The 16,926-nt window shown below is 49.8% G+C and overlaps 1 protein-coding gene across 1 annotated transcript in view; it reads right to left on the bottom strand.

Annotated features, from left to right (window-relative positions):
* The window catches only part of SRC (SRC proto-oncogene, non-receptor tyrosine kinase), a 48,933-nt gene that overhangs the window by 19,466 nt on the left and 12,541 nt on the right, over positions 1-16,926 (bottom strand). The window contains exons 2-4 of the mRNA XM_045885744.3: positions 12,202-12,272; positions 1,296-1,463; positions 177-434 (exon numbers count right to left, since the gene is read on the bottom strand). Coding sequence (XP_045741700.1) covers positions 177-426 — 250 coding nt within the window. The 5' untranslated portion in view covers positions 427-434; positions 1,296-1,463; positions 12,202-12,272. The remainder of the gene's footprint in view (positions 1-176; positions 435-1,295; positions 1,464-12,201; positions 12,273-16,926) is intronic.

The raw sequence follows: 16,926 nt of genomic DNA, 5'->3' as shown, positions 1-16,926 counted from the left end.
ACAATGGATGTGCACCACACTTTCCAGTTTATAAAGCCCTTCCCCACCCACCGCCTCCAGGAAACTCCCACAGTCCCCAAACCAAAGAAACCCACAGACCCTTCCCCTTCAGCGAGAGAAGCAGCGGCAGAGAGAGGCCCGGCCCACAGGCACCCACACTCCCAAGGCGCACTGACCAGCCAGCGGCCCCGCCCTCTGCGGGGAGGTGACTGTGTCCGAGGAGTTGAAGCCCCCGAACAGCTTGGGCTCAGCAGCTGCGGAGGGGAAGGCCGTACTGGGGCCTCGGTGGCCATCGGCGGAGGCTGGCTTGCTGGGCGTCTGTGAGGTGGGAAAGGCACCCCCGCCGCCTCCGTGGGTATTCTCGGCGGGCTCCAGGCTGCGGCGCCGTTGGCTGGCATCCTTGGGCTTGCTCTTGTTGCTGCCCATGGTCCTGGCTGGAGAGGAGAAAGCACCCTGGGGTGAAGGACTGCTGGGCCTGGGCCCTTTAGACAGTCTCCACTCCCCCACCCATTCTACAGATGAGGACACTGAGGCCCAAAGAAGGGTACTAGCCTCTTTGGGTAAGTTCGACTTTCAGAGCCTCAGTTTCTTAATCTGTAAAGTGGGGATAATGATGGAATCCATAAATGGTTTCCTTGGTATGGGGCCAAGCACAGAAAAAAAATGACTCATAATCAGTAGGCCTAACCTCCCCCACCTTCCCCTGAGTCACTTTCTGTCTCTCATGGGCAGGGACAGTATCTGAGTCATGTCTATATCCCAGGCACACAACACATGGGAGAGGGCTCGCTGAGGATTCACTGAGCAAATACATGACTAACTGAAATGGTCTCACACCAGGGTGAAAGGTGCTAAAAACTGCAACCAAGGCAGGGATACAGCAGGAGGATGGAAGAAGGAGAGATGTCTGGGAGCTCACCCCAGCCACAGGGCCTTCGCACATGCTGTTCCCTCTGCCTGAATGCTGTTCCCCGACCACTTCACCAGAATAACTCATGCCTCTGGTTCTCAGCTCAAAAGTCACCTCCTTGGGAAGTGTTCCCCAAATCCTTTCTGGTCTAAGCCCCCCTGACTTTTGTACCTCTCCTTGATAACACGTGGCTCAGAAAAAAAAGCAAATTGAAAGCTCTCCAGTGATGCCCACCACCCTGCCACCCCCTTTTGCCTCCTACCTCCCAATCCACAGATCCTGGTTGGCCCCAACTCCCAGTGAGCCTGGCTAGGGTCGTCCCACCCATCATGGCCACCCTTCCCCACTCCCTCATCTTGGCAGCCCTGATGGGTCGTCACCTCACCTGGTGGAAGGCAGGGGCTGTCCCAGAGGATCTGGGAAGCAGCCTGAGGTCTCAGCACGAACACCAGGTGTGGAGTCAGGGGTCTTGGACTAGAGGCCCTTTTCCACTTCTCCCGGCTATGTGACCCTAAGCAACTCACTTCCCCTCTCTGGGCCTCAATGTCTTCATCTGCAAAACAAGGATAAAGCAGACTTCTCAGGGCTGTTGTATGGATATGATTAGAAAGAGATATCGCCATGGCTCTGACTCTTGGGTCACAATTTATCAGGCTCTGCCTCTGAAAGTTCCAATGCTAAGAGCTTCTCAGACCGTCCCTTCCTTCAACCCTCCCAAAGCATGCTATGAGCATGAGCAAGGCAAGGTACGACACGGTGGTTAAGGGTGGGCTCTGGAGCCAGACTCCCCAAACTCAGATCCCACCTTTACCCCTAATCGGCTGTGTGACCTCAGGCAAATGACTTAACCTCTCTGTGCCTTATTTCTTAATCTGGAAATGATGGGGTCACCGGGGTCCCTGGTAAGTGAACAAGGCAAGTACCCTACCACATCAGCTATGATTACTACTGTGTGGTTCTGGACATATCAGCAAGATGGGTTTGGAATATTCTCCAGGGAATGCTGGAGGCCCTGGAATCAGTCCAGAATTTCCTCTGGGAACCCATGGATGGGGAAAAGTGCTCTTGACTGGTTGAGGCCTTAGGCAAGACTATCAGCCCTGAGCAACAAGCCCAGCTCTGCAAGCTCTCCTCCCTACGGGAACCTCATCCAGTTCCTGTACCCCTGGGCCTCAGGCTGACAGGCTGCACAATGTGGGCACGGCCTGCATGCTCCCTGGGGACCATCCAGCTCAGAGAATGTGGGGCTGAGGAGGCCCTGAGGAGACCTGCTCAACAGCCCAAGGGATCACCAGGGCCTCCTGAGGGACAGGCCAGGAGGCCTGGGGACAAAGAGGACCAATTTCTATGCAATCCCATCTACTGGGGTCATATCAGCACTCATATAGTCGGTGTCCCGTGGGTCCCACTGACCCAGTTACCCGCAGCCCCAGGCTTGATGGAGGCTGGGCCCCAACCACTGTATTCCCTACACAATGGCTCCCTGGTACAGCATTCACAGCACTGACTGTGCAGCAGGTGATATGCTAGTCCACAGAGGGATACAGAGAGGAACTGGCCAGGCCTTGTGTCCGAGGACACACGTGCTAGCAGGATACCTGTTTGTGGGACTTTCAGAGGAAATAAAATATATAATATTTTTTAAGTATAATTTTTTTAAATTTTTAAATGGAGAACTCCCTAGGAGCCTGAACTTTCTTTAGAATAAACTAAATGATGGAGGGTGAGCCCCCTGTCACTGGAGGTAATCAAGGAGAGGAGAAAGAGTCACTGGTTGGTGTGCTGTGGAGAAAGAGGGAGAGCCAGGCCTGGACCTTAAGCACCGCCCCCCCCGCCCCCAGCATCTAGAAAATGCTCGTGCCCTCTTGGGAGGGGGCGAGGGAAAAAAGATAGCTCCTGGCCCCAAACTCTTACACTGACCAAGACCACTCTTAGTAGGGCACTCAGAAAAAATACGAGAGCCTTCAAGACCCAAGTAAGATGGCCTGGTCTCCGGTTGCAAAGTTTGTCGGTTTGTAGGGTTTCTGTTCTGTTTGTTTTGTTGGTCTTTGTGGTTAAATCTGATTATATACAAGTAACACGTGTTTGTGGTGAGGCAGGTGTGTGGAGGTTAAGAGCTAAAGTATTAGAGTGTTTGAATCCCAGCCCTGCCACCCCAGCATGGGACCCTGTGCCTCAGTTTCCTCCTCTGTCAGTCGGGGAGAACAGCAGTGCGCATGTCACGGGCCTGTTGGGAGAATCAACGAGGAAGGCACACGGAACATGCTCGGGACAGAGCGGCACATTGCTGGCCCTGCCCCGGGAAGACAAGCAGCTGGGCATCATGGGAAGGTATGACCATAAACAAAACGGGGATCCATCTAGTGCCCTTGACCAAGCTCCCTGCAGGCAGGCCTGGGTCACATCCACCTCCGCCTCCCCAGTGGCCAGGACAGGCCTGGCATCTACTAATTGCTCTGGAAATATCTGCAGAATAGACAAAAGACTAAATGAACACAGACATGATTTGCATCCTTTGTTCCTACAACGCCGTGCTGTGGAGACCAAGCGTCATTCCTGGATATTCGAAAACTCCCAGGGCCTGGACCTTGTCGAGGCCCTGCTCCAGGCAGTGTGCAAATACTCACTTGTCAAATTCTCACGATAATCTAGAAGGTAGATACCAGTAGTGTTCCGGTTTTACCGATGAGGAAACTAAGGCACAGGGAGGTTGAGGAACTTGTGTGAGGTCACACAGCGAGGGTGAGCGGGGACAGGGAACCACAGTGGGCAGGCAGGAATCAGGGGCTGCTCATGGGGTCTGCTGGGGGAACTTGTGGCCCCCACCCCCTGCCCTCAGGACAGCTCCCACGTGGAACAGCCAGATGCCCTTGGCGGATGGGGCATGGGCAGATAAGGCAGCCCAGGCCCCTCTCCTAGAGAAAGCCAGAGGTTTCCGGCTTCGACCAAGCAGAGTGTGCTCAAGGCACATTTAGGGTGGGGTCTGGTGTGCTGTGTGACCTCGGGAGCGACCACCCTGCCAGACCCCAGGCTCCTTTCCTGAGGCAGGACCCTGTCTCCCGGCCTTTTGGTTCTGGGGCCCAAACGCCAAGTCACCATGAGTTGCCCACTTGAGAGGAACCAATCCCACATCTCTTCCGCCACTTGCACACTCTGAGGCACAGATAGACCCTTGGGGGGCCCAGGGGAAGTGGTGAGGCCTCCGCACTGGGGGTGCCTGAGGTTCCCAGAGGAAGGAGGCCCCTTTCCTCTGGGGAGCCGCTCCTAACCTCAGGCTCCCGACTGAGGGCTTGTGCACGAGAGGCACCAGGAAGGATGCTCACCGCCCCAGCCCTTCATGCTCAGGGGTCCCCGACTGACTTGGCATCTCGCCCCCAGGCTGTAGCCCCGGCCCCGCGTCATGTGTCACCGTCTCGGCGCTGGTTCTCCCGCGTCCCCAAATCCTCCTCAGCCGGAGCACTCTCCCACCCCTGGGGCCGTTCCCTCGGGGGGCGCCTGCCTTCCGGGGCCCGGACGTCGGGGTCTGGGGTGCACCCTCCTCCCTGCAGCCAGAGGCGTCTCTGTAAACCACGCGGGCAATGGGGGCCTCGGCTGCTTCGCGCTCCCCACGCAAGACTGGAAACGACCTCCGTGTTCGTGGGGGGGGGAGCGGATGAATAAATGACGGTCGGTGCCCCGCAGGACGGCCGCGCAGCTAAGCAGCCCGAGCAGACGCACCGGTAGGCCCAGGGAGGGCACGGCCAGGGCAGACTGTCCTCTGGGCCTCTCGGGACCTCAGTTTCCTCAACTGGAGAAGGGGGGCAATGACGCTCCCTAAGTCCCGGGGTTGGTGAGCGGGGTAAATGAGCCAGCGCTCGCCAGAGGCCTGGTGCGGCATCGGCGTGAGTGCGCGTGAGCTACGGTGGTTCCCTAAAGGAAGCTGGCGTGTGCGTGTGCATGTGCGTCTACGAGAGCACGCGCGTGGGCTGTCGAGGTGCAGAGAAAGTTCTGGAAGGATTCCAAGTTCTTCATGATGTTTCATCCAAAAGGTGTGAGAGGAAAATCCCTTTTTTACTTTATGTGCTATATCACTTGACATTTAGAAATTACTTTGTCAAGAATTGTTTTTTAATGAGACTTAAAAGAACACACACACACACACACACACTGAAGAGCTTCCCATGACTCCCCTCTGGATGAGGCCTAAACCCCTCTCCCGGGTCCACCAGGCCCTGCACAGTTGGTGCTGTTGCCCTCTCCCATGGCCCCTCTGCTGGAGGGCACCAGGCTCTCCCGCACCTCCTGACCTGGCCATGCCCCCTCCCCAGGCCCACAATCGCTCACAACACCCAGAAGAGTCTGGGGAATAAACTGCTGTTCAGTCACAGCACACGCCCCTTCCTTCCCTACTCTGAAGAGTGTCCCCTCCACTCCTTCTAAGGGCAGAGGGAGGCCAGGGGATTAGGATCTGAGAGTGAGGAATCCAGTCAGGCCTGTGTTCAAATCCTGCCTCCACGACTTACGAGCTAAATCTTCTTGGGCAAGTCACTTTGTGTCTCAGCTTCCTTATCTCTAAAATGGGGATAATAATAAACCTAACATCTGAGGATCAAACGAGAGAGGCCATGTGTCAGGCACAGAACAAGTACTCGAGAAACAGCACACAATGGTGTTTGCTGGCATTATTAACTGCTGGGGATAAGAGGAACAATGCAAGAGGAGGCGGGCGTTAGGTGTCAAGGCCTTGAATGCCGAGCACAGAGCTGAGAATTTTACATGCAGTTGATACTCAACTGTCCGGACAGCACAAGGAAGTAGGGACTATAACTGCCCATTAACAGATGGGACCACGGTTCAGAGAAGCCAAACCTTGCCTGAGGCCACACAGCAAGTGAGTGCACCAGGGCTGGGATGCTCGCGGTCTAGGAGAGTGGCATGAGAAAGCACCTCTGGTGTACCGCCCACTTGTGCAGACAGCCCCCACTGCTCCAGGTGCATCCACACTCCACCACCTCCGCCTGCCTGACACAGAGGCAACACCGGGGTCAGAGGCCAACCTCTGACATCACCGACCATAACTCTGGACCTTCCAGGGAAACAGAAGCATCATAAAAATACAGGCCTAGAGCTAGAATGCCAGGTTCAGAGGCCAGCTTGCCACTTCCTAGTCATGCAGCCCCAAGGGGGCCTCAGTCTACCCCTTATCAAAAATGGGAATCAGCATAATCGTTCCCACATAACTAGTCTTGTTGTAAGAAAACATGAAGTAATACTTAGAGAGAGCCTAGCAGCTAGGAAGTGCTCAATAAATATTAGCTATCATCATCATTACTGTGAAAGACCTTTTTTAGATCCTTGTTCTTTCTTTTTTAAGGTTTTATTTATGTATGTATTTGAGAGAGAGAGAGTGTGTGCGAGCAAGGGGAGGAGAGAGGGAGAGGGACAAGCAGACTCCACGCTGAGCACGAAGTCCCAGATGGGGCTCAGTCTCACAACCTTGAGATCATGCCCTGAGCCAAAATTAAGAGTCGGATGCTTAACCAACTCAGCCCCCAGGTGCCCCAGATCCTTGCTCTTTTGTAATCACTCTTACAATGAGGGAAAGGCTTCCCAGATTACTACCATGTGCCAACCTCTGTGCATGGCCGTGGAGGGACTGTCTGGTGGAGTTCATTAGGAGCCCAGGCCTAGAAAAGCTAATTCACAGGGAAAGAGTGCAGAAAAGACAAGCATGTCCACTAGTTAACCTTGCTCTGAGATCCTTGCCAATCCAGTGAGCTAAGAATAAGAAATGGAAGTAATAAAATGAAATTAGAAAAGAGAAGACAAGTGTCATCTGCAGATGTATTCAGCACATACCTGGGAAATCCAAGAGAATCTGCCACAAAACCTTTAATCAAAAAGAAAATTAACTAAAGTGGAAGGAAATTAAAAGTTACTACCCCCAAATCAATGATGTATCTATATACCAACAGCAATCAGAAAATAAAATCAGGAGCTCCTGGGGGCCTCAGTCGGTTAAGCAACTGATTCTTGATTTCAGCTCAGGTCATGATCTCAGGGTTGTGAGATCAAGCCTCGCATCAGGCTCTGTGCAGAATTTGCTTGAGGATTCTCTCTCTCCCTCTCCCACTGCCCTTCCCCCTGCTCACGCTCATGCTCTCTCTCTCAAATAAATAAATAAATAAAATCTCTTTAAAAAAGAAAATCAAAGAAAGCATTATGAAAATATCAATTCTTCCTAAATTAATCTGAAAATTGAATGTGACCCCAATAAAACCCCAACAGGATTTTTTTTAAATCTAGGTATATCAATTTTAAAGTTACAAGTAAACGTAAATGTATGTGAGTAGCCAGAAAAACCCTAAAAAGAGTAATGAGGGGGAAATAGCCCGACCAGATAGTGAAAATTACTATAATTAAAACTGTGTCATATCAGCACAAAAACAGGCAAATCAGTGCAGAGGGAGAAGCAGGCTTCCCACCGAGCAGGGAGCCCAGTGCAGGGCTCGAAACCAGGACCCTGGGATCATGACCTGAGCCGAAGGCAGATGCTTAATGACTGAGCCACCCAAGCGCCCCAAAGGTAGATTATTTTTAAGATAGAGCTGAGATCAATGACCTGCCATCAGGAAACAAAGTTGGGTTTCAAACCTACTCCATATGCCTATAAATTCCAGATCCATCAGATTTAAAACACATAAAAATAAAACCAAAAAGCTTAAAAGGGGGAGCAGAGAATAAATTCTCTAATCTCGAAATGGGAAAAACATTTCTTAACACAGGACAAAACCTAAAAGTCATTCTTAAAATGATAAATCTGTCAACATAAAAATCTAAAATGTCTGCATGGCTCAATAAATATCATAAACAAATTCAAAAGGCAAACAACAAACTAAGAAAAATATTTGTAACTCATATGAGAGACAAGTGTTTTACCCTTCATATAGAATGAACTCCCACAAAATAAGAAAAATAATCACAGATAGTTTACAGCAAACCAAATGGCTCTTCAACATATGACAAGATGCTCACCTCACTTATAAGATTATGCAAATTAAACGTACACAGTTTCTCCAACCACAGCAGAATACACATTCTTCTCAAGGGCACATGGCACATGGAACATTCTCTGGGATAGACCATATTCTAAGCCATAAAACAAGCCTCAATAAATTTAAAAGGAGTGAAATCATAAAAAGTATATTTCCAACCACAATATAATGAATTAAGAAATCAATAAGAGAAATTACAAATATGTAAAAATTAATACACTCCTCAATAACCAATGAGTCAAAGAAATCATCAAAACAATAGAAAATACTTTGAGGTGAATGAAGATGAAGACACAACATATCAAAATGTATGGGATGCAGTAAAAGTAGAACTTAAAGGTTAATTTATAGCTGTAAATGCCTATATTAAAGAAGAAGAAAGAAAAAAGAAATAAAAAAGAGGAAAGATCGCAAACCAATAACGTAACCTTCCACCTTAACACATTAGCAAAAGAGAAGCAAATTAACCCTAAAGCAAGTAAAGGAAGGGAAATAAAGATTAGGGCAGAAATTAATGGCATAGAAAATAAAAAAACAACAGAGAAAATCAATAAAACCAAAAGTTGCTTCTTTAAAAAAGATCGACAAAATTGACAAAACTTTAGCTTCACTGAACACATCAGAGAAGACTCAAATTACTAAAATCGGGAATGAAAGACAGAACAATACTACAAACCTTACAGAAATAAAGAAGGTTATAAGGAATGCTATAAACAATCCTACTCCAACAAATAAGATACTCTGATGAAATGGACAAACTCCTAAAAAAATACAAACTACCAAAAGTGAGAAGAAATAGGAAATCTGAATAAAGCTAAAACAAGTAAAGATATTGAATGAGTAATTTTAAAACATCTTACAAATAAAGACCCAGGCCCAGATGGCTTCACTAGTGAATTCTACCAAACATTTAAAGAATTAATACCAAGTCTTCACTAGGAACACCATCCAACTTGTTCAAAGAAGCCAGCATTACCCTAATACCAAGACCAGAGAAAGACATCATTTAAAAAAATAATAATAAATAAGGAGAAAACTACAGACTGCTATCTCTTATGAATATAAGATATAAAAATCTTCAACAAAATACTAGCAAACTGGATTCAACAACATATAAAAAAAATTATACATCATGACCAGGTGAATACAAGGTTGGCTTAACTTCCTGAAAACTGATTAATGTAATATACCATACCAAATAGAATAAAGGACAAAAAACACACAGTAATCTCAATAGATGCAGAAAAGGTATTTAACAAAATCCAACACTCTTTCATGGTAAAAACATTCAACAAATTCCCTGGAAGTGAATTTCCTCAATCTGATAAAGGGCACCTGTGAAAAACTCTATCTAACATCATACTTAAAGGTGACTAGCTGAATGCCTTCCCCCTAAGATCAGGAATAACACAAGGATGTCCACTCTTACAACTTCTATTTAACATTGTACTGAAGGTTCCAAGCAGGGCAACAGAGAAGAAGATGAAATAAAAGGCAATCAGATTAGAAAGGAAGAAGTAAAGCTATCTCTGTTTGCAGATGACATGATCTTATATACAGAAATTCCTAAGGATTCCACTAAAAAATTATCAGAACTAATAAACAAGTTCAGCAAGACTGCAAGGTATAAGATCAATATATAAAAATTAAATTATATTTCTAAACACTAGCAATGAATAATCCAAAAATAAAGAAATAATTTACAATATCAAAGGAATACTTAGGAATAAGAGTAACCAAAAAAGTGCAAAATTTACACTCTAAAAAACTTCAAAAATTGTTAAAAGAAATTAAAGAAAATCTAAATAAATGGAAAGACACCCCACGTTCATGGATTGGAAGACTAAACATCGCTAAGATGGCAATATTCCCCAAATTCATCTACAGACTCAATATAATCCCTATCAAAATCCCAGCTATCTCCTTGGCAAAAATTGACAAACTGATCCTAAAATTCACATGGAAGGTCAAGGGACCCAGAATAGCCAAAACAATCTTGAAAAAGAGAAACAAAGCTTGAGGGCTCACTCCTCTCAATTTCAAAACTTGGGGAAAAGCTCCGGTAATCAAGTCACCATGGGGGCACCTGGCTGGCTCAGATTTGGTAGAGCACACAACTCTTGACATTGGGATGGTGAGTTAGAGCCCCAGTTGGGAGTAGAGATTACTTTAAATGAATGAATGAATGAATAAATGAATGAATGAATGACACCATGGTACTAGCATGAAGACAGAGGTATAAATCAATGGGACAGAATTGAGGGACAGAAATAAACCCTCACATTTACATACAGTCAATTAAGTTTTGACAAGACTGCCAACACCACACAATGGAGAAAATACAGTCTTTTCAACAAATGGTGCATACACTGGATATACACATGCAAAAGAAGGAAGCTAGATACCTTCCTCAAACCCTACACCAAAAATTAACTCAAAATGGATCATGAACCTAAGTATGCAGAGTAAAGCTGAAAAAATTCTTATAAGAAAATATAAATTTCACCACCTTGGTTTCTTAGACATGACACTCAGGGCATTAGCAACAAAAGAAAAAAAAATGGATAAATTGGATGCCATCAAAATTAAAAACCTTTCTGTCCAAAGGACACCATCAAGGAGTAAAAAGTATTCACAGAATGGGAGAAAATATTTGCAAATCATATAGATGATAAAGGGCTCTATACCTAGGATATATAAAGAACTCTTACAACTCAACAACAAAAAGACAAACAGCCCAATTGAAAAATGGGCAAAGTATTTGAATAGACATTTCTCCAGAGAAGAACTACAAATGGCCAATAACTTCATAAAAAGATGCTCAACCTCATTAGTCATTAAGGAGATGCAAATCAAAACCACAATGAGCCACCCCTTCACGCCCACTAGGAAGGCTATAATTAAAAAGACAGATAACAGCAAGTTGTTGGAAACCTCATACATTGCTGGTGGGAACGTACAGTGGTGTTGCTGCTTTGGAAAACAGCCTGGCATTTCTTCAAAAGATTAAACATAGAGTTTCCATATCATCCAGAAGGTCTGCTCTAGGTATGTACCCAAGAAAAAAGAAAACATTCACATAAAAACTTGTATGTGAATAGTCATAACAGCGTCATTCATAATAGCCAAAAAATGGAAACCACCATATGTCCAGCAATTGATGAATGGACAAATAGAATATAGTTACTATATCCAGACAATGGAATATTATTTGGCAAGAAAAAGGAATGATGTACTGATGACATGCTATAACATGGATGAACCCTGAAAACATGAGGCTGAGTGAAAGAAGCCAGACACAAAAGACCGCATTCTGTATGATTCCTTTATATAAAAGGTCCAGAATAGGCAAATCTATAGAAACAAAGATTGGTTGTTGCCTAGAGCTAGAGGAAGAACATCTGAGGGGGAGTGGAGTGACTAATGGGTACACAGCTTCTTTCTGGGGGTGATAAAAATGTTCTAAAATTGATTGTGGTGACAGTTACACAGCTCTGTGAATATACTAAAAACCATTAAATAGTACATTTTAAATGGCTGAATTGTTTGGTATGTGAACTATATCTCAGTAAAGCTGTGATATTTTAAAAAAACAAAACACTACAGCAGAGGGCCACTGTTCAACTATTAGATTGGCAAAGACCCCGAAATTCTATAGCAACCCGCACTGGGGAGAGCGAGGGGAGCCAGGGGGTATGGCGCGAGGTCGCATCCACACAACCTGCAGGGAGGACAATCGGACAGTTGCCATCGAAATTACAACCGCATACACCCTCTGACCCCGGAGTTTGGGATTAATCCTAGAGGAATCCTCCCATGTGAATACTAAGTGTATGACTGAGGATCTCCATCACAGAACTGCCTGCGAGAAGCAACAGACAGGAAACAACCAAAGTATTCTTCACTAATGAAATAAGGCATGGTCTCCATCCACACAATGAATACTATGCAACCATGAAAAAGAAAGCAGTGACAGCAACTGATCCCCAACGTATCCTGTCAAGAAAACACAGTCAGGTGTAGAACAGGGTACGCCACATGCTATCGTGTGTGTGTGTGTGTGTGTGTGTGTTACATGTCCCTCCATCTCCCTGGAAGGACACACCAGAACCCGCCCCCCCAAGGGTTGCCTCTGGCAAGGAGACCTGGGTCCAAGAAAGGCTTTTCCCTGTCTTCCTTTGTACTTTGAATTTTTTTTTTTACTGTGGTGTGTGTTAATGCTTTTTCTTTTCCTTTTAAGAAAAAATACAGGCTTACCTGGTCTCAAATCCTGGTGCTCTCTCTCTCATACCTGGGAAAGTCACTTCACTTCTCTGAGCTTCTGGGTTCTGCAAAGAGAGGGATAATAATCATATCTACCTTCAAGGTTGTTGTGGAGGGGTAAATAAAGACAGCCTGTGCACAGGGCTCCCCGCTGTGCCTGGTGCCCACTCAGGGCACAGTCCTTGTTGTTTATCAGTAGGTCACCCTGTACACCAAGTTGGATCGTAACAGGTGGCAGCAGAGAGCCTCAGACCAAGTGTGCAGAGAACCAGCAATCCTCTCTGACCGGGAGAAGCTGGGAAAGGCTTGCTGGGAGAGGCGGCATTTGAGAAGGACTTCAAGGATGCGAAGGAGTTCCACAAGCAGAGATGACTGGGGACGGTGCTCCTGGCAAAGGGAGCCATGCACGCAAAGACCTGGAAATAGGAAAGCCCTGGGTATGCTCTCAGTTGCTGTGCATTCGTTGGATCCTTCCACTAAGCTTAGCTGAGCACCTGCTATACGCCAGGCACTGTGGTGGGAAAGAGGCAAAAGCCAGGTGGCTACACCAGCCAAGGGAGGACTTACAGACAGTACAGTGATGGGGACAAGGAGGGACTGGGCAGAACCTCACATCCAACTGCTCAGAGAGCAGACCAGGAAAAGGAGGCTCAGAGAAGGACAGGGGTGGCCTAAGGTCACACAGCAGGTTCTCGACTTCTGAAAAGAGCTCCACTCTCTCCCTCACCCCACAGGCCCGGAGAAGAAAAAGCCCACGGGGGCCCTCCTGATGTGTACCCCTCAGAAGGTGGACACACACCATCTAAACTGGGGGCCCCACAGAAAGGAGGGACAATTGGTTCTCAGATGATAACGGCTGGTTGATGGGTTAATGCACTCCATGCATGAATCCCAATGAACCCACTGCAGCCCTATGTGGTCAGCCTGTTTTGCAGATGAGAAAACTGAGGCATACGGAGGTCATAGTGCTTGCCTAAGGTCACAGAGCTCATAAGAGGCAGCAACCGCAAGGCGACTTGAACTGTCTGGGCTCTGTGGCCTCGTGTGCCAGGGCCCCACCCCCAAGGGAGCCACCAACAGGACCTACATCAGCAGTCACAACCCCCCTCAGAAGGACCCAAGGTGGGAGCTCTTCAGCCAGTCCAGGATTGTCTCCTGATAACAGAGACCCAACCAGGGTTGGGGAAGAATGGGCGGCAGGTGAAGGTTGTATCAGGAATGTGTTGGGGTGGAGGAGGGAGGAGGTGGTGGGGAGGGAAACAGCCCATCGGTAGCCATCAGTCCTGCCTCTGGAGAGAGGGACTGGAAAGGTCCCATCAGGCACCTGCCTGAGCCAGGTGGGCTACAGCATGGTGGTTAGGGGGTCCCCCGCCGCGGCCCATGGGAGGACCCTGGGTAAATGGACCAAAGCCTCCTCCAGTACCATGGAGGAGTACCAGCCCATGGTCACCCCCAGTACCAGCCCATGGTCACCCCCAGGCAGCAAAAGGCAAATGAGCTAACCGATGCAGAGCCCTGAATGCAAGGGCCACGCTTCATAAATGGGGTCCTTACTACTGTGAACGTGATTGTTCCCATTATTGCTTAGCTCTCTGGTTCTCACCAGGACCCAGCTATGCGGGGACGATCAGCCCCGTCTTGCAGAGGAGGGGACAGAGGGAGGCTCAGAGAAGCCAAGTCAGCTGCCCCGGCCACCATCCAAGACAGAAGCAGGCCCGCTGGGGCTCCGGGGGCTCCGGGCCTGGGCCACCGTCAGCCCTTCTCTCCAAGGCCACTGGTCCCAGCTGGTCTCTGTCAGGTAGTCCGCACATCAGGGACTAAGCAGGGCTCCGTGGCCAGTCCGCTGGCCATATGGGGAAATAGAGGCCAGGACAGGCAGCGTGGCCAACCTAAGGCCACATAGAGAGTGAACATGGGACCCTTCCGAACCTCCAAGGCTGGGGCCCCAACTGCCGCCCCCTCCCTCCTCACAACAGCCCTGTGGGGCAGGACCACCAGCGCCGCCCTGTCCACGGAGGAGGCCGGAGGAGCGTGGCGAGGGTGTCAGTCCAACACTCCCATTTCACAGACGGGGGCTGCATCCCTTTCCTGCCTCCCCTATAGCCTCCCACACTCGAATGGAAGCAGGGGTCTTCACCTGAGTCCTTCTTTCCTTTCACACTCTCAGAAGAATTACCTGTCAAAGTGGGGTGTTTTCCTACAAGTGGTTCGGAATATGGAAAAGACTCTGGCTCCAGAGTAGGGGAATATGAACAATGACAGTAGGATTAGCTAGTATGTATTTAGGATCTACTACGTGCCGTTCTCAGTACCCCATTTACAGATGAGGAAACTGACACACACTGATTAAATGATGGGACTAAAATCTCACCTCTTAGCAGCTAATTGGCAAGTCCCTCCCTCTCGGAGCTTCCGCCTACAGGGAAGGGCCCAAGGAAGGAGCCCTGGCTGGGCTCTTCTTGGTAGGGTCTAAGGCCACCTCAGCTCCCTCTGTAGGACTCAGTTCTATCGGCAGCTCCAAAGCAAGCTGGTGGCATGGACTGGGGCATGCTGACGGCCACACTTTCCCCCCTCACTTCCTCCCACCTCGGGTTCACACTACCCCTTCAAATGCTCCCAACAGCCCTGAAGTGAGCCACGGCCACAGTCGGGTCACACATGAGGACATAAAGTCTCCAGGAAGCTGCCCAGCCAGGAAGTGAAGACCCAGATGCCAACACAGATCCGAGTGATACCAAAGCCCATCCTGTCTCCCCTGGACCTATTAGGAGGCATGGGAAGGGCAGTCTAGGAGGTTGGCACAGCATGTACAAAGGTCCTGAGGCAGGAAGGTCAGATGGGCAGGGGGGTATCGAGTGAGAGGTCTGGACTGTGTAGGTCCCAGCTTAACTAGGTCACTGCTGGTCTTTGGCCCAGGCCTGAAGAGGTCTGAAGGAGGCCCTAGAGGGATGTCTGGCAATTTAGATCAGAAAGCCTTGAAAAACTGAGAGGGGAGGCCATGAAGGTTTTCTCAGGCCCCTGAGGGTGTGGGGTGGGGCAGGGTAAAGTTACTGAGCCTTCACCCACAGCGATCCTGTCAGAGCACAGTAACCTCCAGCTCTCATGGGCTGGAGGGGCAACAAGGGTCCTAAGCCATGGTGGACTTCCCAGAGGAGGGGGCATCGCAGCTGAGGTCCAAAGACTGGGCAGTGTGTGAAACGAGGGAGGGGAAGTATGATCCAGGCAGAAGCGATGGCTTGGGCAAAGGCCTAAAGGTAGGATCATTAAGAGAAAGGAAGGGAGCTGGTCAGTGTTAAGTCCTGCAGCCTCAGTCTCCCCAGCAGAAAATTGGGGAAAAAGACAGGCACACAGTGGGTGGCTCCAGCTTCCCCACACCTACTTCCCACCATCCCCCACCCCAAGGCCCAAGAGGTCAGTCACTGGAAGGGAGTTGCCAGGTCCTCTCGCCCATGGGAGCATCCTGGGGCCAGTGAGGTCAGCGGGCCTGGGAGGTTTCACCCACCCTACTCTGGCCTCTACCCCAGAGCCTAGACCAGGCAGCCCGGCCAGTGGGTGAGCAGGACGGCTCACAGGCCAGGAGGTCACAGGCCAGGAGGTCACAGCCCCAGGGTCAGGGAGCCTTTGTGAGACATCATCCCCCTTCACAGACCAAGAGCTGAGGCTCAGAGGTGGGGGCGCCCAGGCCCGGGGTCACACAGCGAGGCAAGTCTGGCCCCTGAATGAGGGTGTGGGCATCGAGACTGAAGAGAAGATTCTCAAAAGGCACTAGGCCCAGGACAGGCAGGTTTCAGGGACCCAACCAGGTCCCACCTGGCTGAATGGAAGGCCTCCATCAGAATCGCTGTGTGATCTCAGGCAAGTCACGCCGCATCTCGGGGCTCAGAGGCCCTGGCTTGCCAAGGGTTCCTCAGCAGACACCACTCCCGATCCCACCCCCCACCCCTGGGGCCACTGAGGTGACAGTTTTGCTTTCTCCAGGCCTCTCCAAGGTCGTGTCTCTCGGGGCTCCCAGCTGCCCCACCCCCACTGGCCGATGGCTGATGGGCCTTGGGGGGACAACTGCCAGCCAGAGGCCTCTGCCCACCGCACTCAGGGGCTCACAGTGTTCGCTGCTCCCTGCCAGCAGGTCTGCCCCTCAGCTCTGGGAACACAGAGTGCCCCCTCCTCCCCACCCACACCCAGGCAGGGACTCCCTCTAGAGACCCTGGTGGGCAGGCGCACCTGGTGGCCCAGGGCCCTCCACACAGTCAGCCCTGAGCTCCACCCCCTCCCCCAACCACGAAGCCCACGCACAGGTGGCCCACCCTGGATGTGTGGCCTCGGGCGTGCAGCCCTCCCTTCACTTAACCCATGAAAGGATGCCTCTGCCAGACCCGAGAGAGGGGGCATCTGAGCCTGAGGTTGGGGACAGCGGGTCGGTTGGCAAGATGGCCTGAAATCTCCTGCTGCTCACAGGATGGAGGCCCGCTGCTTTCTCCTTCCTCCCTCCCCCTCGGCCCTCCCTTCAACTTGTAATCACCCTCTAGCCTTCAAACTTGGCACATACTGTCCCCGCCCCCAAAGCTTCCCCACCTGCCCCCCTTGACCCTTCACAAACTCCAGGGCAAGGAGGGAGGGATGGAGGGAAGGAGGGAGGAAGAGATAGGGGGAGGGAGCGAAGGAGGGACGAAGAGATGGGGGAGGGAGCGAAGGAGGGCAGAAGAGATGGGGGAGGGAGCG

The sequence above is a fragment of the Mirounga angustirostris genome, unplaced genomic scaffold, assembly GCF_029215605.1.
Source record: "Mirounga angustirostris isolate CCGP_5_RB_7025 unplaced genomic scaffold, mMirAng1.0.hap1 SCAF_10, whole genome shotgun sequence".
NCBI lineage: Eukaryota > Metazoa > Chordata > Mammalia > Carnivora > Phocidae > Mirounga > Mirounga angustirostris.
This window is presented reverse-complemented; position numbering and strand designations above follow the sequence as displayed.